We start from the raw sequence: 22,233 nt of genomic DNA, 5'->3' as shown, positions 1-22,233 counted from the left end.
GATCACGCAACACAGATCTTACACATACTACATATCTCCAGGGAAACACAGGGACGATTTGCCATCAAGCATGGGACGCATATCACGCATCACATATCTTACACATACTACATATCTCCAGGGAAACACAGGGACGATTTGCCGTCAAGCATAGGACACAGGTAACATAACACAGATCTTACACATACTACATATCTCCAGGTAAACACTGAGGATTTGCTGTCAAGCATGGGACACAGATCACGTAACACACATCTTACACATACATGTACTACATATCTCCCGGGAAACACAGAGAGGATTTGCCATCAAGCATAGAACACAGATCACATAACACAGATCTTACACATACTAAATATCTCCAGGGAAACACAGGGACGATTTGCCATCAAGCATAGGACACAGATCACATAACACAGATCTTACACATACTACATATCTCCAGGGCAACACTGGGACGATTTGCCATCAAGCATGGGACACAGATCACATAACACAGATCTTACACATACTACATATCTCCAGGGCAACACTGGGACGATTTGCCATCAAGCATAGGACACAGATCACGCAACACAGATCTTACACATACTACATATCTCCAGGGAAACACAGGGACGATTTGCCATCAAGCATGGGACACATATCACGCATCACATATCTTACACATACTACATATCTCCAGGGAAACACAGGGACGATTTGCCGTCAAGCATAGGACACAGGTAACATAACACAGATCTTACACATACTACATATCTCCAGGTAAACACTGAGGATTTGCTGTCAAGCATGGGACACAGATCACGTAACACACATCTTACACATACATGTACTACATATCTCCCGGGAAACACAGGGAGGATTTGCCATCAAGCATAGAACACAGATCACATAACACAGATCTTACACATACTACATATCTCCAGGGAAACACAGGGACGATTTGCCATCAAGCATAGGACACAGATCACATAACACAGATCTTACACATACTACATATCTCCAGGGCAACACTGGGACGATTTGCCATCAAGCATGGGACACAGATCACATAACACAGATCTTACACATACTACATATCTCCAGGGCAACACTGGGACGATTTGCCATCAAGCATAGGACACAGATCACGCAACACAGATCTTACACATACTACATATCTCCAGGGAAACACAGGGACGATTTGCCATCAAGCATGGGACGCAGATCACGCATCACATATCTTACACATACTACATATCTCCAGGGAAACACAGGGACGATTTTCCGTCAAGCATAGGACACAGGTAACATAACACAGATCTTACACATACTACATATCTCCAGGTAAACACTGAGGATTTGCTGTCAAGCATGGGACACAGATCACGTAACACACATCTTACACATACATGTACTACATATCTCCCGGGAAACACAGGGAGGATTTGCCATCAAGCATAGAACACAGATCACATAACACAGATCTTACACATACTACATATCTCCAGGGAAACACAGGGACGATTTGCCATCAAGCATAGGACACAGATCACATAACACAGATCTTACACATACTACATATCTCCAGGGCAACACTGGGACGATTTGCCATCAAGCATGGGACACAGATCACATAACACAGATCTTACACATACTACATATCTCCAGGGCAACACCGGGACAATTTGACATCTAGCATGGGGCACAGATCACTCAACACAGATATTAAGCATATTGGTCCATTCTGTGTTCTTATAAGAAGTTACTTTCTGTCTTCATGATTCATCTCTTCATGAATTATGAATTGTTAAGTTGCTGGCAAACATTATTGTTTCTGATTAAGCTATGAGAGTATATCATTGATTGAATCAGTTGACCATTATTCTCCACTTATGTGTGTAGCACAGTGTCTAACATTTTATTGGAAGATAATCCTGAGTAACATGTTGCATGTAATATATTGAATTATCTTTGTCTGAATCCCTGTATTTATCTCAAGTTTTGTTTATGTAGTCCATTAACTTGCAATTGTTGTATTGTACTGATGATATTTACAACATCATTTTACATGCCAGTATTCTTCTTGTGCCACATGACTGAAGAACCATTTCATTGATAAACCACATTACAGTCATATGATAAATGGCTGATGGAGTCAATAACCTTTCCCTTCCCTTCCCTTCCCTTCCCCTCTCTCTATACCTCCTGTGTCTAGTATCTGCTGTCTCCTTTCTCATCTCTCTTCCCTGTATTTCACCCAGTGGTTGAAATAATTTTCAAACTCAACCAGATAGTCAGGCATGTGACCAATAAATGTTGCCTGCCAATCTTAAAAGTTGCCTGCTCGCACCTTTTACTCATAGGGTGCATTTGTTTTTACAAAAACAAATATCATTGTTTCAACTATGTATTCAGCAAATTAAACACAACAAGCATGAAATACTCACAATCACATCCCCTGTCTGTGACGTTTTAAAAGAGCCTGTTAAACTTGCAACCCTGCTTTCATAGTGTTTATTATCAAAACAGGACAGGATAATCGTCAATCGATATGAGAGAATAGTAAGTAGATTGGTCTTAAAATCATCAGCCAGGCAATCCGGCTGGTGGATATTTTTTCAAGTGGCCCAAGATGAAAGTTGAGAGTCTCGAGCATACGTGCAGGCTGTTATTTCAATCACTGATCCCACCCTTCAATTTCTCCTTCCTTCGCCCATCAACTTATTTGAATCTGCTACTTACAAGCCAAATTCTGGACTGATCATTACAACTGATCCATATAAACCACATCACCACATATCTCCCCTCTAGTCTGCAGTGTACATAGTTTTGTAGCTACAGTATGAGATCAGCATTCATAGGACATGCTGCATAAAGTCAGAACAGGTAGCCAGACACAGGCAGACTGTTTTCATACATCACGTCTTCACTTTTTCCATCAACACTGATGCATGTGCAAGTAAAATGATTCAGTATTTTAAACATTCCTTATGCCAAAACAGTTTGTTGGGTTTTGTTTGTCATTTGCAAAATGTTATCATTTTATGGAAATAATGCTATTTTATGTAAAATTCCTCACAAACCAATGACTTATGAACTGATACATGTCTTTACAAGTAAGGCTCTAATAACATATAACAAAATTTACACTCATGGCAAATATTAGCTCTAATAATATATAACAAAATTTACACTCATGGCAAATATTAGCTCTAATAATATATAACAAAATTTACACTCATGGCAAATATTAGCTCTAATAATATATAACAAAATTTACACTCATGGCAAATATTAGCACTACTAGCAATAGATTTTGATAAGACACTAAAATCTTTGAATAATAGTAGATTAATCTTCGATATTTCTCTTTCTGTTGTTACATATTCAATTATGCCATTCACAGCTATATCAATAAATCAACTGCAGGCTGGATGATGACAAGGGTGGGGAGTTATCAGCCTAGTAAACCCATGAGCTGTGATATACAGTCAAGCACTGTTATGTCAAACTTAGATAATTCAATATCTCGGTTGTTTCGATATAACATCTTGGTCCCATCTAAATCCTTCACAATTTATCATTATTCAAGTTCTTTTAACTTGATACAGACATCTCAATATTTCGGATATCTTGATATAATTTCATGGACCTAACAAGCAAAATTACACTTTGAACTTGATATTGGCAAAGAAACCTACCTTTCATGGTCAAGTATCATTCTGAACTGAGGTTGGTGCCACACGTTTACACATGGTGTGGCATGAATCAAAGGGATGTGGTAATGTAAACTAATTAGGACTAATTGAGTTGAAGGTGTCACTTGTTATTTAGTCAGGACTAATTAAGCAGGAATTAGTTAGGAAGTACTCACTGTCATGATTAAACACTATTGATTATGATTTCAAATTGAAAAAAAACATACATAGTTGTGACTATATGCCCTGGTCAGATGTCTTTAAGTTCCGATAAGTACATATATTTTCTTGGTTCCCTGAATATCGAGACAACAGTGCTAGACTGTAATGTGTTTGTATAGCCCTGACATTGTATCAAACAAAGTGCCCATGCAGGGATCCTGACTGAAAGTGAAAGGCTGTTTAGTGCATCCTCAATACTGTTGAGAAGTGCCATCATTCACTGATGTGTCATATGCAGGCTGGTATTTAAAGTCTTTAGACAGCTACCTTATAGTGGTTGTGTGATCTGAGAGTCTTGAATTCAGTTCTTTTTCTGAACCAGATAATTTTGGGACATGCACCACTGTTAAATATTGCTTGTGTGGCTGACTATCCCAAATGTTGGATTTCAGATTGTTGCAGTTTTGAGAATGGCTTCTAGTTACCATAGTAACAAGAGTAAAAATAACATTAACATACTAAATAGTGATGTTTAGTCATGTTTTCTTGATTAGTACTTTTGCAGTAGTACATAATATAATATACATGTTCATACTGCATATTCAGTTTCCATCATCTGCAGCAGATCACAGCTGCCATGCAGACTTGTCTTCCTTACATGCTCCACCATCAGTTGATTATGGATTGAAATCCCAAATTTGCATCATAAAGATACATGGTTTGTCATTTTGTAGTCTTTCCTCCCTCATAAGGCTGACATGCACTGGTTCAGATTGTTGTCCCACCCTTTTTTAAGACCATCTGTAATCTAAAGTCGTAATTAACCAAAGGCTGGTTGTTTATTCTATGACATCAGGTTTACCATTGACTGTAGCGGCATATAGTGAGGTCACTTGCTCTTGCTCACAAACAACAGTTTGGCTCAAAAGAGTAACAAAAATGTGTACAGGCAAATGTCTGAAATATTTCAACATTATCCTAATTACCTTAAATAATCATAATTATTTTACCAAATGAATACAACCTTTGGTTTCACATACTTCCAGAGGTTCAAACATGCAGTGACATTTCATCAGTGATAGCATTAAATAGATGATAATGCACTGACATGACTGTTTGGAACACAGTGGTGCAACTACCATTTACCTTTGATGGAAGTAATTGACATTTGGTCATTAATTTTCTGATCAGCTAATTGACATAAAATATGTTGATCATATCTGATGTATGAAAGTGCAGGTCAGTGTACCGTATACCAGGAAATTTGAGGTTAGTAACACAACCTTGAAAATATTATATCCATGAATTTTTCTGAACTTGAAACCTTTGGGTTTGATTTCCTATCAATGAGCATTTCAACTGCTGGCAACCAGTGACTTCCTGACATGCACATTAACTCTGTAATGCCTGTTTACTACAACTAAACTAAATGTGCAGTGACCCCCGACGGTCTGAATAAAACAAACAACAAATGCAATGTCGAGACTATTTAATTGTAATTATTGGTTCAGAATAACTTGCTTTACCAAACATTTAGGTAATTCAGTCAGTGTCTTGCATGTGAAGTCAAACCAACTGTCAGTACGGTTAATGTCACTCTCTGACCAAATGGACTACATCAGCAATAGATAGTTGTTAAGAAAACGTCTGAGAAAATTTGCATCATGTTTGAACTCTGCCAACAGAGTGTTCCTTAAGTCATTTATCACAACAAAGGATCTGTTTTCATAATTAGTACATGTGTATTGTAGCTGTTATCACTGACTACACAGTGAGTATTGGTCCGGTAAGTGATGTTACTGGCCACTTTCTTCTAATCTTGAAATTAAATTTGTCTAATATATTTATAAACTTTGAAATTTCAATCACCTCGAAAGCTCTGGAGATTTTAAAACTCGAAAATTTGTGTTGACATATCCCAGTTATGTAGATTGATGCTAATGTTATTGATCATTGGATTTTCTGGTCTAGACTTGATTATTTACAGACTGCCACCACAAAGCTGGAATACTGCTGAGTGGGGCATTAAACAACAAACAAACAAACAAACAAACAAAAAACTAACTGAAGCCAAAGGAAGTATAACAATTCTTAAAAATTCTTAATAACTATGTAACTGCTGACAATGTTGTGCTGATGTTATTAGAATGTACTGTGATTACTTCCACAAATACTTGTGATGTCAATTTCCAATGGCTTGGTTTAATCAATTGATTATACACATGTTCATATACCACCACTCAACCACCAAGTAACATTACCATCAGTCTGATTCTTGACATGTCTTCTTTCAGTGTTTGATTACATATGTTGTCACTTAAGTTTACAGATGATGTAGACATAATCAGGCCAGTTTTAAGTTTGTTTTAATACCCTAAAATTAATTTTTTAAAAAGGGCCTATATAATGACTTGTGCTTTACTGAAAGTAATTGGAACCTGGAGACTGTGATTGCCAGTAACTGAGCCATCTTTTTGTCCGTCCATCCTCGCATTGTATGTGGGTGTGCCTTACTGTGATAACTGTTGAACTTGTGTTCGTTAATCAAATTGTTGAACTTGTGTTCATTAATCAGAGATTAATACGGTTAAGGATGGAAAGTATCTTAAGAATATTTACATTTTAACATTTATTTTTATTATTCTTGACATGCCACTGCTAATTAAACCATTTCTTATTTCATGAAATAAAGAAAGACTGACAAATGGTTCAGTGTTTTTAATATTATATTTACACCAATATTTACAACAAAATGAAAGGGTTACAGTTGGCAGTTTGCTTGAACTCATCATATGAGGTGACTAATTTGGTTTGGTAGCCATAAATGCAGAGTTGGTTGATGCATGTCATCATGGGTCACTGCTCATGTTAATCACAGCATTATCTGGTCCATACTTGATAATATATGGACTGACATGATACAGCTGGAACTTTGCAGATTGCTGCTTTAAGCAAAACAGACTGTCTACACCGGTGTCAGTCCAGTAGAAGCAGAAACAATCAATATGTACACATAACACAGTATCATTCTGTGTAGATGTGTAGAAATACAGTGGTGTACTTTGTTATACAGTTGAGACGTTAGCTGTCTGTAGGACATCATCCAGTTGACTCAAACATGTACCATGATGGAGTGAGTGAGTATTTTTCCACCTATTTTTTAGCAATATTCCAGCAATGTCAACAAATGGGCTTCCCACATTGTACTCATGTGGGGAATTGAACCTGGGTTTGATGAGCAACTGCTTTAACCACAAGGCCACCCTACTGCCCCTCTACCATGACTGAGACAATGCACCATCTGAACACTGGAGCCTACACTCCCCTCAAGTATGTCGATACTCTTGTACTAACGGACAACGTACAAGCATGTCCCTACTTTTGAACTAATATCACACTGTGGACCAGAAGTGTCATCACACTTCCAGCAAGCATGTCCATACTCTTGAACAAACATCACTGATGTAGAAAAGAAGTGCAGTTTCCAGTCTACACTGTGAGCCATCACTCGTGTAACACGTAGACACGAACATTAGGCCAACTTCAGTTCTCACTGGTCATACCCGCTGTCAATATTCTCCTCCATGGGGTCAAGGTCTTCTGGGTCCTGTATGTGAAAACATGAGCAATTGTAGCACAGAGGTGATAGTAACTTCCATACTTTAATAGTTGTAGCTCTAAGACTGGTTTTGGAAACAGATGACAATCAATTTATATGTTCCTTGCCAATACATTCATGATATATTGTCTCGCGTCATTAACCTGGTTTTGGTATATATCGTCTCAACACCTGGACCACGATACACAGATCACCTGCAGACATGACACCTACCCTGGGTTCCCGTGGCTCCAGCTCATCGCCATACTGAATGGCCAGGTCTATCTGCAACAAGATGTCATTGATGCTCTCCTCATCCGAGATGTCCAACGGCAGGAACTTCACCAAGGAGTAATCATCTACCTGGAGTGTAATTGTTGTAAAACATCAGTGAGGGCAGTATAACAGTGATATACTTGAATCTTAGCCAGGCAAATTAGAGACTGATATTGGTGTAGTGAATATATTGTTTTATACCACAGTCAGTGTATAGTCCAACTGCATCAAATATAAGCTTTTCTAAGAAGCTCTGCCTTGTTACTATGAGAAGGCTTTGTGAAAATATATTTTCTTTAATTCAACAACAAAACAATTTCAAGATTATGTTTTTATCAAATTTTGCAAATGGTCCTCAAGTAAACATCATTAGTAACTGACCAGCCAACTGCATCCCTTATAACCTCTCTGGCTGAGTTACGTTTTACACTGCTTTCAGCAACATTCCATCAATATCACACATCAAGTGACACCAGAAATGGGCTTCACACATTGTACCCATGTGTATAATCTCTGTTATTCACTCCAACTCTGCAGCAATATTTTGACAACGTATTTACAAAAAACATTACTTACCAGCTTTGCAACTGCCTCGTTAAGTTTCTTGAATCTGTGGCTGAATTTCCCATCCATGAATTCTTCCTGCAGCAAGGTCTCCATATCCGGGTCCAGATACCTGAGGAACGTGCAAAGTAGAACAACTACTTATCAGCCACACTCAGAGTCAGTGTGTATTAGTTTATTCTGCTTTCAGCAATATGCCAGCAATATCATGGTGGGGGATACCTAAACTGGGCTTCACAAACTGTACCCATGTGGAGAATCTAACCCAGATCTTTGGTGTGATGAATGAACATTTGAACCAGTACACTATCACACTGCACTCTCAACCACAATGAAGTTCTTGGGGTTTGTGGCAGGGTCTTGTGCTTTGGGATGGTGTGACTTGTGTAATTGGTTACTTGGACAAACTAGAAAGATCCCCGTTCCTACCATTTCCTGTGACCTTGATCTCAATGAAGACTGCTCAAAGTCTCATTCAGTGGGTAACACAAAAGACCACATGGCAAATTTCATCCATCTTAACACTTCTTGAGTTATCGCAATCATAATACAGGGTTTTTTTTACATATGACCTTCAGACTGAACTTGAGCTCACCTGTCCAAGTCTTTCTTGGCCTTTTTGCTGAGGAGGTCCAGCTTTGTGAGGATGTTGACGTGAGTGATCTCCAGGTTCACCATAGTCGACAATGCAGTCAGCACTCCAGACGTGAACTTGGATGCCTCAATCATGAACTGTGAGTCAATGAGGAACACGCCACATACACGGAAGTTCCAATTCTGCAACGCTTCCACCAACTGCTTCATAGCTGGGATGTGCGTGTACAACTCTATCTGACCTGAGAGGAGGCAGTGAATGTACACATGCAGGGGTTCAAAATCTTTTTTAACAGCTACTTGCCACAAGGCAAGTGACTTTAAGAAAGTAACTTGTCCTGACTAATTTTCCACTTGCCCTGATTTATATGGCATACTCATGATGTTGTGATTATGAAAGAATACATCAACGTGGTATTTGATGTTAATGTTAAGTGGACTGTCCACGCAAGGAAGATAGCTCTACTTTATTATCCTTGTGAAATTTAACTTCTACATTGTATGCAGATATCAAATGAAATCCAAGTCTATTTGCAGTTTGAAACCGTAAGCATAAATTATTTAGTAACCCACTGACAAGTAACATACCATTATTTGATTGCCCGAATTGAAAACTGACTCATCCCAGGCGTCGGGTGATGGGATTTTTTAACCCCTGATGTGGACTGAAGTAATTGTAGGCCAAGTCCATTGTAAGTCTTCATTAAAGTACTAAACTTACGCTTTTCTATAATATTTTTATCAAACGGTACTCAGGTGCCTGCACCAAGATATGGAAGCCTTACTACATAAAGCATTCTGTCAGCTGACAGTTATTGATAACAAACACCAAAACGTTGTTTCTCCTCCTCTGAATGTGTCTGGGACTTTTGGGGGGAGCAAGACGTGAATATTTATGTCAAACAAAATTGTCAAACATTTTACACCATCAAATTTGATGAACACGAAAGTATGATAGAGTGGGTGACTGTTTTCCTGGATATCCAAGCCTTTCACCTACCTGGACAGTCAAAAATGATGTAGTCATCTTCAATGTCATCCAGCTGTTCATGAAGCCAGTCCAGGTTCTGAATCAGGTATCTGAAGTGAAGCCGGTGTGAGATAACCAGTCACATATACATATATATATCACTGTCATGCTGACCTACTGATCATTATTATACACCAATTCAAACATCCCCACAACTTGGAAAAATGTAATGACACATTTTCTTAGCCATGAGATACCACATTTACCGAATTCACACAATGTACATGTTCTCTATTAGAAATCATCAGACCTGGCTGCCAATCTGAAATGTGGATTTTCAAACCCTTCAACTGAACCATGCATTGTTAAAGTCACTGAAAGACCTATAAAGGACTTTTACTATCTAGTGCACTGGTGTTTCCACTCAAGTCTTTAAGAAAGTTTAACAAAAAGTGATAGATATATTTTACCATACACATATCAGGTAAATCTTTTACAACTCAACATCAAACAGAGAATGTTTCAATGTTGATTCTTACGTCTGGGTTTCAGTTCACTGTTTGCAACAGTAAGAGATCACGACTGACTGTCATCTTACATGTCCTCCAGGTTTAAATAAAAATTTTAAAACTAGTAAGCTATGCATGGTAAATTTATACACACAAGCGAGTCAAGATACATAAGGTGTACTCACTCCATACAGAAGATCAGGCCTCCATTTGGACCAAACTGGAGGGCTTCATCATCCATGGCATCATCAATGTGAATTAGCTCTCGAACATCTACAAGGTAAGCCAGCTGCATCACCACAGTTGAAGGATAAACACAAGTTCTATGGATAGTCAACTTCTTCATGATGTCATCACTTGCTTTGGTAACAGCGAAACGTCACACCCATTGCCATAAACATGTTGACTATCCACAGAACTTGGTTTTTCCTTCATCTTCACAACTTCTAAAATGCCTCTCAATGAAATAAGTAAAACTTCCAGAGTTATTTGAAGCTGATGTCGAACTATGAATACGATGTCTGCAGCAGCGTACATGCTGCTTGCCTTTCACTAAGCACCATTTGAGGACATGACATACTACTACTGTTAACTTGTTCAAATGAAACATTTCTGTGCAGGTATAGGTATATATAGATTTAAGAAAGTACTTATACTTTCACTGAACTGTTGAGTGACTGAGTACAGTCTTACAACATTTTCGCAACATTCTAAGCAAAAGAACAGGGAGTGACATAAGAGATTGACATCACACATTGGACTTACATGGTGAATCAACTCAGGTCTTAAGGGTGACTAGTGAATATTGTAAGTAACAGACTCACCCCACCTAACAGAGGAATGTTGAAGTAACAGTCGAAGTGCTCCATAATCCAGAAAGGAGGCTTCTATCACTAGGCTAATTTTAGCATCATAACATTCAGCTGTTATTCTAAGTTTCAAGAAAACTTTTGAAGTTTTAAGAATTTGAATCAGTAAATTATTGTTGAATCATGTTTTTTATGCTATATGTTTTCAGCTAGCCAAGTATATTGCTACTGCTTGCTCTTTATCAAACACACTATGCATATATTTGAACAATGGCTTACTATAAAGATGAGTCATCTTCAGTTAGTGGGCAAGTATTTCACAGATGTTCATGGGATTCACAAAAATAACCCAACAACAAATGTTTTCTGAGAGTCCAAAAACCCATAACATGAGGAAATGTGCAAACAATGTGACAGGTTGGGATGACTATTATTGAAAACCAACTTCCAATGACATGTTTAGGTCAAGTGTGCAAAATAGTATCCAAATTTTGTTAGTAAGTGGGACTAGCTACACCTGACACTTACTTGACCACAAATTAATTCACAAGCCCAAAATGAAGACACAGGTTTCATCATTAAGCTGCTAATATGATGAACATATTTATCTGGTAATAATCTTGCCTGATTTAAAAGTGCATTATTACTTAAAGGTCACATGCAACGTAAAACACAACTTTGCAGATTCTGGTACCTTTCGGTATGCACTTACCGAAACAAATCATAAAAAATGCCAATTCAACCTATAAAGTTGAAAAAAACGCGATGAAAAAAAAGCCCACGAAATCGGAGTTCAAACATTTCACTAAATTCCCCCCAGCGATGGGGGGAAAACTGGTTTCAACAGCTGTCGCTGCGCTGCGTCAATAACACATGCGCAGTGAATAGGTTCGCGGAGATTGAAACAGTATGCATGCCCAGCGTCTGAGGTCTTGAGCAGTAGTCTAATCTTAGTTGTGTACACAAACAAGTAAACAATCTACTCGTTACGTAAAAAAACTTGTTGAGTGTGGTAAGCAGTCGCTGTCACACAGAAAGCTCAGTGTCTGGTTTATTCACACCTATATGTCTGTCTGCCTGTCTGCTAAAGACAACATGCAATACACAGCTTCAATCATTGACCACGTGCAATTAAACTCAACACCTATCAGACTATACGACATAAAGAAAATAAGTTGATTTATGACTCGTGCACCCGAGTCCCGTGTCTGCCACATTAGGTAATTAGGCACGTGTGATACACATGACATGTTTTTTTTGTCTGTGGGTTGCAAACAAACTACATTCATTTTTTTCGGATGACTGAATCTGACGGAAACTGGTGCAAACTCTTGTCAGTTTCAAGTCCTGCTTTGTACTTGGACGAATGACAGATTCCAGCCACGCAGTAGTTTACCATCTCTACTGACATGATTTTTGATTGGATCGAGCGCAAATTCAGAGAACATGTATTTTCAAAACCCAACATTTCTATATACATTCTTCATGGATAACGACTTCTTTTAGTGTATATGATTTTGTTTGACAACAGTACATGAATCCATACTGAAACGACGCATCAAGTACACAAAAAGAAGGTGTTATCCATAAAGAATCTTACATTCTTGTGACTGGCTATACTTCTAAAATGCCCATCAAACAGATCATCTTTCTGTACACACAATGAACCCTAGCAAATGAAACAGTCAATACGAAGCCGTTGTTACACTTGAGTGCATATCCACCCGCCATTACTGGGATTGGTCTCCCGAGGGCTTCGTTTCGGGGGAAGTAAGCCCAAGTACAAAATATTGCACTTTTGAATCGCGATTGTACGCTTATAATTTTGTTTATTTGTTTTTTTAAAAGCAGCAATGTATATTATATGTCATGAATAAGTGATAAATGTGTTTTAATTATGTTTGATTTTTTGGTTGCATGTGACCTTTAACGAGTCAAAGAGAGTGATACGATTACAAAATGACCCCATGAAAATACACTAGGCAGTCAAACCAGTGACTGTGGAGATTTACTAGCCACGACATAGCGGGTCAGTGTCAGATGTTTTCCTTCTGTCCTAGAGATAGTCACCTGCAAGGACAGGATAGTCAAATGCCTCAGCAGCAGGGTCCAGATTGACCACGTGGACCGCCCGCCCCAACACCTCACAGTGCTTCACAAGGTTACTGCAGTATGTGGACTGGAACAACATAAGTTGAGTTAACAAAGTCACCCTTGAAAACTATAAATGTTGTTACAAACAGTTACACTATGTATGTATTCACTTAAATATAAAAAATAAAAAATAATTTTTCATGAAATATAAACTGGAATTGACACACCCCAAAAGCTTATGTAAGTATCGCTCCATTAAACTTAACATAATACAGTACAGAAGCAAACAAACACATCTGTGGTAAACCATACCATACCTATTGAGGAGACAGTTGAACTTTTCGGTCATATAAACCAGGTGAAAGCAGAGACCATATTATATGGTCCCTGGTGAAAGTCATCCCAAATTTAGGTTTCAGCATGGCATCGTTGTTAATCATCATAACGTGAACAACTGCAGTGGTAAGTTGTGTGATTCATGATAACTTTTCTGTAACACAGACTGGTAGAGAAAATATCGAACTGTCCTTGAGATGAGGTATTCTGAAGTATCCTAAGTTTGTATCACTAAGGACAAGATAACTATGCATTCTTGTGTAAAGGTAGCCGAGAGCCGCGATGCGGTCCTATACAGTCAAGACATGACCCTGATGCAGGGTCATGTCTTGACTGTATAGGACCGCATCGCGGCTCTCGGCTAGTGTAAAGGAAACTAAATGACACCCGTTTGTCTTACCTTACCACTACCTGCTGGACCCATTACCAGCTGGGCAAACCTTGTCATATTGGCGTGGTTGTTGTTAAGAAATCTATCTAGATATTCGATTCAATCATCGCCAGAACGTCTTAACTTCACCTACACTACTTCGACAACATGCCTCGTTGTTTACCAACTCGCGGGCACATGTTCAATTTCCGTTTTCGATGTCCCATAGACAGTTCACAAATAATTACTTTACTTTTTGTGCACAATCAATAACCATTTATTATAGAAAACAAAACCAAATATATTCTGAAACTTGGATAACTGCGTATCTAACAATGATATTGGTCAAACTGTTTTTAAACATGCACGCTAGATCATTGAAAAACGTCACGTGATATGCAGGAAGTAAGGTAAGCGGAAGAAGTGCAGCCTTGGGCGGAGGAGGGTCTCTGACTAATATCTCACGTTTGTTAACAGCAAATTTCAAGATGCCAGTAAGTATACAAATTTCATATTAGAAGTACCTCATTCATCACGAAAGGGAGCTTATCAAACAAATTGTTCCGATCACTGTGTCATTTCTCTGCCAGTTGAAACTTTGCATTCAGGTCTTATACCAGGAAGATATTTATTCTGTCAGTTTATCGAGTTGAAGTCATGTCATCGAAGTTTTCTTCAAGTCCCGTTTCGTGCATGTGTCATTGAAGCTTAAATCTGGAAAAATGGTGTGTAAGTTATCTGATTCAATGACGTCTTGAGATGTAGAATTAGAAAATCTTTTGGAAAATAAGACGCTTTTCATGGGTTTAGGAACTTGAAAAGGAATGGTGTCAATAGTAGTTTAGCTGTAAACACTTTTTTCTTATTGCCATGGTATATTAATAGGTAAGAGCTCCGCTAATAACCCCCGACCCTAAAATTTCAAACCAACATGCATGCATACTTTCAAGATACTAGCACAGGTTAAAAAAAAATCAATGAACATATTACAGTGTTGGAATATTACTTCAGGGAAGAACTCCCTTTTACTGTGTAAAATTACTTAAAAGATGGGGTACAGGCGGAACTCTTTCCGGTGATGTTTGAACTGTGTTAAGATTAATAGGAAGTTGTTCTAGAAGCTTATCAATTGCAGGGCCATCAATTATGTGACAAATCTGTAAGTCCCATCTCCTATATTGCTTGCTACTGTCACCTCTAGGTTCTCTCTGGCTACCTTCTATTTCATATAGATGGTACAGACCCTGATATGAATATCATGAAGTAATTCAGCCACAGTGTTGGTCTATATCCAACTGTTCCCATAAAGTCTTTTATCGCAGCCAGATCCAGATACTAAACAAGATAAGCTAATTGTCATTTTTTGGGTCACCCAAGTCTTATATGGTCAGATACCAATATGGGTATGTTGCATAGTTATAGACTATAGTGATGATAGTACAAGGAAATCATTCAAGTATATTCCTTGTTTTATAGACTCGTCATCAATACAACTATTAGAATGGGGTTGTAAAACTGGTTTTGACTTTGAGTGGGACATTACCTACTTTAATTGATACAAATGCAATGTTTTAATGAAATATCTACAAGTGGTAGATAAGAAAACATTGCTGAAGTACCTTTTTGACATAGGTTTATCCACAAGACTCCTTCAGCAGAGGTTTCCCCCTCTGTGAGCCAGTCTCGAGAAGGGTGAACTTCTCATCCACCTCAGTCTCAAAGTATCAATTAGGAAAGTACCTCAATAATACACACCGTTTTGTTGTGTGATACAGCTTCTTTTGTTATTTTCACACTTTGATATCAAAGAATACAAATGTCATGAGCATTAAAAACTAATCAAAACAATGTAAGGCCATTTTGACTTTGAGTGGGACATTACCTACTTTAATTGATACAAATGCAATGTTTTAATGAAATATCTACAAGTGGTAGATAAGAAAACATTGCTGAAGTACCTTTTTGACATAGGTTCATCCACAAGACTCCTTCAGCAGAGGTTTCCCCCTCTGTGAGCCAGTCTCGAGAAGGGTGAACTTCTCATCCACCTCAGTCTCAAAGTATCAATTAGGAAAGTACCTCAATAATACTCACCGTTTTGTTGTGTGATACAGCTTATTTTGTTATTTTCACACTTTGATATCAAAGAATACAAATGTCATGAGCATTAAAAACTAATCAAAACAATGTAAGGCCATTTTGACTTTTCTGTGTGGCCATTTTGACTTTTTTTGTGTGGCCATTTTGACTAGGGGCTGTGACCATTTTGACTAGGATCACTGTGGCCATTTTGTCATGTGGCCATTTTGACTAGGGTCACTGTGGCCATTTTGTCATGTGGCCATTTTGACCTGTTTCCGTGTGGCCTCCGACCCATTAAGGGAATAGAACTCAAAAGACCTTACATTGCCCTGAATTGTTGTCAAGTTACTCAGTCATTGTTATAGACCTCACCTGGGTCTTTGGATCTCTGAAATGGTGTATTTTCTTACTTCTGAGCAAATGTAGTTTCATTTATAGTGTGGGATGGGTTGTTAAACCCCAAAAAACGTTTTAAAAAATGTTCAGGAAAAAGAACCAATGAGAACGTTTATGGCTTGTACACAGAGGAAAAGTTTGACATGATTTTCTATGTTGCTAGGCATATCACTCCCAGTTCACCAACCCTCCCAAGCTAATTGGGAACATGGCTCTTCTTCCGTTGAGGACAACATACAAGGGACCTGCACCTCGAGACAGTGAGTACAGACATGTGACATGTACAGTTTTGATGATAATAAACTCACGACCATCATCTTCTAATTGGGCATGTCCGATCAGAATAGTTTCCTACAACTGCTGAGGGTAAAGGGGAACAAACCATCATGACACTGCACTTGTCATGCCTAAGACCTGAGTTCAGTTCCCCACATTCACAATGTGTGAAGCTCATTTCTCGTGTCACCAACCATGATATTGCTGGATGTTACCAAAATAGGTGTAACAACATACTCATCATTATCATAAATAACACTTTCAGATGCGTTTTTTTGTGACATGCAGAATTTCTCTGTCTGTGATCATGCAGTCATGCGAATGAGTGACCCCCTCTCAGGTAGTCACTTGTACACGCAACTGGAGGCCGTCTCGCATGCGCATTATGTCCTCTAATGATGATATTGGGTCAATGCCTTTTCAATAACTTGCCTTTTATGATCATATCATCGAGACCACAGATACATTTACATCAGCATGATCAAACCATTCTGTTTCAGCATCTGACATGGATATCATAGATGAAGCTATCTACTTCTTCAAAGCCAATATTTTCTTCAGAAATTATGAAATTAAGGTGAGTGGGTTGTGAGGTCAGTAGATCATCAGATGTGTTCATAGGTGAATGTAACTTAATTACCCACTGATATATGATATGTGGAATTATGATTAGAAATATTTTCAGGTAAAGTCATTTTGAAGTGAGCCTTCAGAGGTATGAGACTTTGGGACTCTCATAATAATTTATTACCTTTGGCAGCAAACATACATCATATCACATCATATATCATATCCTATCATATCCTATCATATATCATATATCATATATCATATATCATATCATATCATATCATATATCATATCATATGTCATATCATATGTCATATCATATGTCATGACATGTCATGTCATGTCATGTCATGTCATGTCATATATCATATATCTATCATAGCTTGTTAAATACAAGGGCAAACATATCAGGGTTCATATTTTTCATACGATGCCCTAGGGCAAAATATCACTTTGTCATGGCAACATGATGTTATGAACAATACCATGACATCACAATTCTTCTGTGATGTTGCATTCTACATGCGACAACAGCAGGTAGCCAGCTCCTGTTTGAAAGTAGATTTGGGTTTATTTTCCTCAATTTAATGACTTCGATAGTAAAAAGAATATTATAATGATATGCAAATTATAATAATGATGGCTATTTCTATAGGTGTCAGTGTTCTTGGCACACTGTAGTTAACAGGATCGTGGTAACTGATGTGAATTGTAAGTCCTGTTAGGATCAATAAAGTAGTAAAGATATTGTCGATCCCATCTACTTCTGATTGTGGTACTGAACTTTACTCCTGTTGTTTATCAGAGTGAGGCTGATCGGACTCTTATCTACATTACGCTCTACATCAGCGAGTGTCTCAAGAAACTTCAGAAGGTAACATTTGTTAGGAAAACAGCTTCAGATGCCAGAGTAGTGAAAGGACACTAACATCACGGCTAATAACTGGTTTTATTCAGTGAGAGGACCTGTTTGGAATTTTGTGATTTTTGTTTTAAAAAAACTACAAAAGGAAGCAAAAAAGTGCAGAATATGTACACTCCTGAAATAAAAATGGACACAATTTACTGGCTCACATTCTCAATAAAATTTTCAACTCATCGAATTTTGTATTGTAAACCATTTGGTGAGTGCTGCATTTTGTACCATGTTTGGTGCCTTTGAAAATGTGCCTTTTCGTGGATTATATCTTTGTAATTTGAGTGTCTGTTTCTTATTCTGTATGAAGTTATTACATGGTTTGATTGCTCTGTTGGCTTTCTGTGGTAGGCCTTGGATTCATACACTACACAAAACTGGATTTTGTTATATCATGAGTAAGTGTATATTCTAGTGTCGTTTCTTTTTTCTACAGTGTAGGTCTCCTTGTAGACTTTGTTGTTTCCTAATCAGGTGAAATTCATGCCTCTCAAGATGTCAGTTTTCTGTACAGTGTACCTCCAAGAACCAGGGAGAGAAGGAAATGTACACCCTAGGAATATCCAACTTCCCCATCCCTGGGGAGCCCAAGTTTCCCCTCAACGCCATGTACACCAAGCCTGCCAACAGGGGAGAGGACGGTAGGTGGGAGAAAGGGAATCTGGCATGGGGAGAATCAGATCTGGGATTGCGACGTCAGATATGGGATGGGGAGTATCAGATACAGGACGAGGAGTTCAGGATTGATGGGGAGGATCAGATCTTGGATGGCGATGGTCAGATCAGGAATGGGGAGTATCAGCTACAGGATCATCCACAGTATCTGCAGACTATACATTCCGATAAATCTCCACTATGCAATGGATGCATCATTTTATTACTTCCCTTCGCTGGTTCCGTTTTTTCACATTAGCCAATCAGCTAAGCTGCCATTACAAGTGAGCGAGCCAGTGTCAACAAAGGTTGTGGTCACAGTTGCAAAGGTTTGTTCTTGAATGAAGCTCATATTCTCTTCAGAAGGATCAGATCTGGAATTTGGGAGGATCAGACTGGAATAGGGAAGAATCAGTTGCTGAGGATCAGATTTATAAATGTAAATTGTTGTTTGTTCACCTCAAGTAGATATGCCACAAAGATATACACAGTATGCACAACAGATTTTGTTACACCTGCAAGATAAAAATGTTGGAGTGAACTCTAAATGAATAGTAAGACTAGCCATGCCGACATCAGTATTCATGATTTCTATTTGTATTGCCAGACACAATGAGGGCCTACTTGCAACAGATTCGCCAGGAGACGGGATTACGGCTGTGTGACAAGGTGTTTGATGCTGCCACAGACAAACCCAGCAAGGTGAGGCACTGTTCACCACTATTCACACAGTTGAAAGCAGCCAGTCAGCTACAAGGAATTACAGATATCTCTTGAGTGACCAATCCTTCTCTGGGCCTTTTTAGCAAACTCAGTCACGAGAGACAAGTAATCCCTGTAAATTTTGTATTAACTTACAGTCATTTGTCAAATGCTGGTATTCCTGAGGTTGAGATTGGTATTCACTACATTGTTTTTGTGTCCCAGCTATATCCGCAGGTTTGTAATGGTTTTTGGTTCCCAAAAATTTAGGCTGGTTGTAGATTGTTTGATGATTGATTATATGGCATCCTAACCTATTGATGTGAATTGGTGATCACAATATCAATCACTGAATTGTCTGGAGCACACTCAGTTATTTACAGACGCCTGCCTTACATGGAATATAATGTTATGGATAACAAGAGGCCTTTTGGAAAAACAAACTGCTACTGAAACCTGCAGGTGCACAGATGGCCTGGTCTCTTCCAGGATTGATCTTGACTTCGATCCTTGGGTCATCATCACAAAACATCATCAGCTCATGGGTTCATCATTTTTGTTTTGTTGTCTGCTTCCTGAAATTTTATATTGGTAAGGCTCCAGGTTAGAATTGGTCTTCTGCAACCCATGCTTGTTGTAAGGGGATCATGTGGTAACACTTGCAGACTTGGTTGACACACATCATCATATTCAAACTGTATAGATCGATGCTCATGATGTTGATCACCAGATTGATTGGTCCATGCTCAGTTATTTGCAAACTGACACCAAATAGCAGCATTGTATGTTTTTTTTATCTAAATGCCAGTACACTTAAGTGAACATTTTGGAGAGTTGATATGGAAATCCAAAACTGGTTGTATTTTTGAAAGGCATCCAGAAGTTGAATGGTGAAGATGGTGCCTAACTTTTCTATTCTTTTTTATGACATTTCATAGCTAGATCTTGCTCCTTCACTCATCATTCACCTGAGGAAGGAACTAGAATTAGCTGTGAAAGTTTGTATAAAGGATAAAAAAGAAGTTGTTATTCATAAAATGTGTCACATACAGTGGAAGCTGTCTAATCCGGCACTCACTGGGACTGAGGAAATAATCCAGTTTAGACAATGTGCCGAATTGTAGAGCTGATAACAAATGTACAAGCTGTGGATGAGGCGGCGATTTTGTGCCGGTGTTTACAACATGCCATATTGGGCAGATGCTGGTTTAGACAGCTTCTACTGTATTCAAAACTGGTGGTGATATCACAGGAGCTTCCTTCTTTTCCCCTTCTTGGTTAAAGTCTTTGCAGAGGACCCGTATTAGAATGTCCATATAATTACAATGTATGACGTATTATGACTAGATTGGTCCCTAATGTCATAAAACCAACTTGTTTACAATATTGATTTTGTTGTTTTCAGTGGTGGCTGTGCTTTGCCAAGAGGAAGTTTATGGACAAGAGTCTCTCAGCTCCAGGATATTAACACAAGTTCCAGACTATACCATGCCTCTACTGTTTATCTGATATCGTTCAATACTGGAGTCACTGCCTCTTACAATGCATCCATTGTCATGGCAACATGCTTAACCTCAGTAGTCTATTACTTTAACCAAACTATAATTACAAAAATATATCATTGTCAATTTATATGGGAAATTATTTTTCAGTAATGTACAGTTTTAGAGTATGATGTTTCAATATTTGAAAACCCATGAAACAATATGGAAGAAAATATTTCTGTATTATTAGAACGATCTGTGAAAAGGTTAAAAGTGAGAAATGTTTTGAAGTTATATGAATGATGCATGAATGATTCATAAAAGACATAGAAGAAGATTAGTTTGCATTGGTTTAAAGATCCACATATTGTCATAAGCCTTGACGTCATAGACCCTAGAACACATGATGGATTTGTCTTTCATTCATAGCATGTTTGTATTGTATTATACAAGGTGTTTATGTGACATTAAACATTATTTGTAACACAGCATTTTTCGTTATGTCAACATGGACTGCTCTCAGATGGTACTAGGACGGAACCGTGTCACAACAAGGATTATCTCCCTTGATAATGTGCATATACTTCTCAAAAGAAGTTATCGCTTGATTCTGTCATATTGCTCTAGTTTGTCTGAGAGTTTGTTTTTAGCAGAAATCCAGCAACATCATGGCTAGGGACCCCAGAAATGGGTTTCATACATTGTCCCCATGTTGGGAATCGAACTCGGATCTTCACCATGAGTGAACGCATTAACCTCAAGGCTACTTCTAGGCATTCACTCACCTATTCACCTAAATGACTTGAAGCCATAGTGGTTTACCAGAGGTGTCACACATCCAGGCACCAGTTTACCTGAGCTGGCACACTTCCAGGAACAGGTTTACCTGAGCTGTCACACATCCAAGAAGGGGTTTACCTGACCTGTCACACATCCAGGCACCAGTTTACCTGAGCTGGCACACTTCCAGGAACAGGTTTACCTGGGCTGTCACACATCCAAGAAGGGGTTTACCTGACCTGTCATACATCCAGGCACCAGTTTACCTGAGCTGGCACACATCCAGGAACAGGTTTACCTAAGCTGTCACACATCCAGGAAAGGGTTTACCTGACCTGTCACACATCCAGGAACTAGTTTACCTGAGCTGGCACACATCCAGGAACAGGTTTAACAGTCATTACACGA

The 22,233-nt window shown here is 38.5% G+C and overlaps 2 protein-coding genes across 2 annotated transcripts; one reads left to right on the top strand and one right to left on the bottom strand.

The window, feature by feature from the left end:
• Positions 1-6,548: 6,548 nt before the first annotated feature.
• LOC137255221 (GPN-loop GTPase 3-like) lies at positions 6,549-14,350 on the bottom strand. The gene is made up of 8 exons (XM_067792646.1): positions 13,996-14,350; positions 13,236-13,344; positions 10,542-10,629; positions 9,878-9,957; positions 8,879-9,119; positions 8,296-8,395; positions 7,678-7,806; positions 6,549-7,452 (listed from the first exon to the last, which is right to left on the bottom strand). The coding sequence occupies exons 1-8, from the start codon at positions 14,041-14,043 to the stop codon at positions 7,396-7,398; spliced, it is 852 nt and encodes a 283-aa protein (XP_067648747.1). The 5' UTR covers positions 14,044-14,350; the 3' UTR covers positions 6,549-7,395.
• On the top strand, positions 14,334-21,529 carry LOC137255225 (actin-related protein 2/3 complex subunit 3-A-like). Its single transcript, XM_067792660.1, has 7 exons — positions 14,334-14,459; positions 16,607-16,703; positions 17,220-17,296; positions 18,095-18,163; positions 18,720-18,846; positions 19,467-19,561; positions 20,967-21,529. The coding sequence occupies exons 1-7, from the start codon at positions 14,454-14,456 to the stop codon at positions 21,027-21,029; spliced, it is 534 nt and encodes a 177-aa protein (XP_067648761.1). The 5' UTR covers positions 14,334-14,453; the 3' UTR covers positions 21,030-21,529.
• The last annotated feature ends 704 nt before the right edge of the window (positions 21,530-22,233 follow it).

The sequence above is a fragment of the Haliotis asinina genome, chromosome 1 (genome assembly GCF_037392515.1).
Source record: "Haliotis asinina isolate JCU_RB_2024 chromosome 1, JCU_Hal_asi_v2, whole genome shotgun sequence".
NCBI lineage: Eukaryota > Metazoa > Mollusca > Gastropoda > Lepetellida > Haliotidae > Haliotis > Haliotis asinina.
This window is presented reverse-complemented; position numbering and strand designations above follow the sequence as displayed.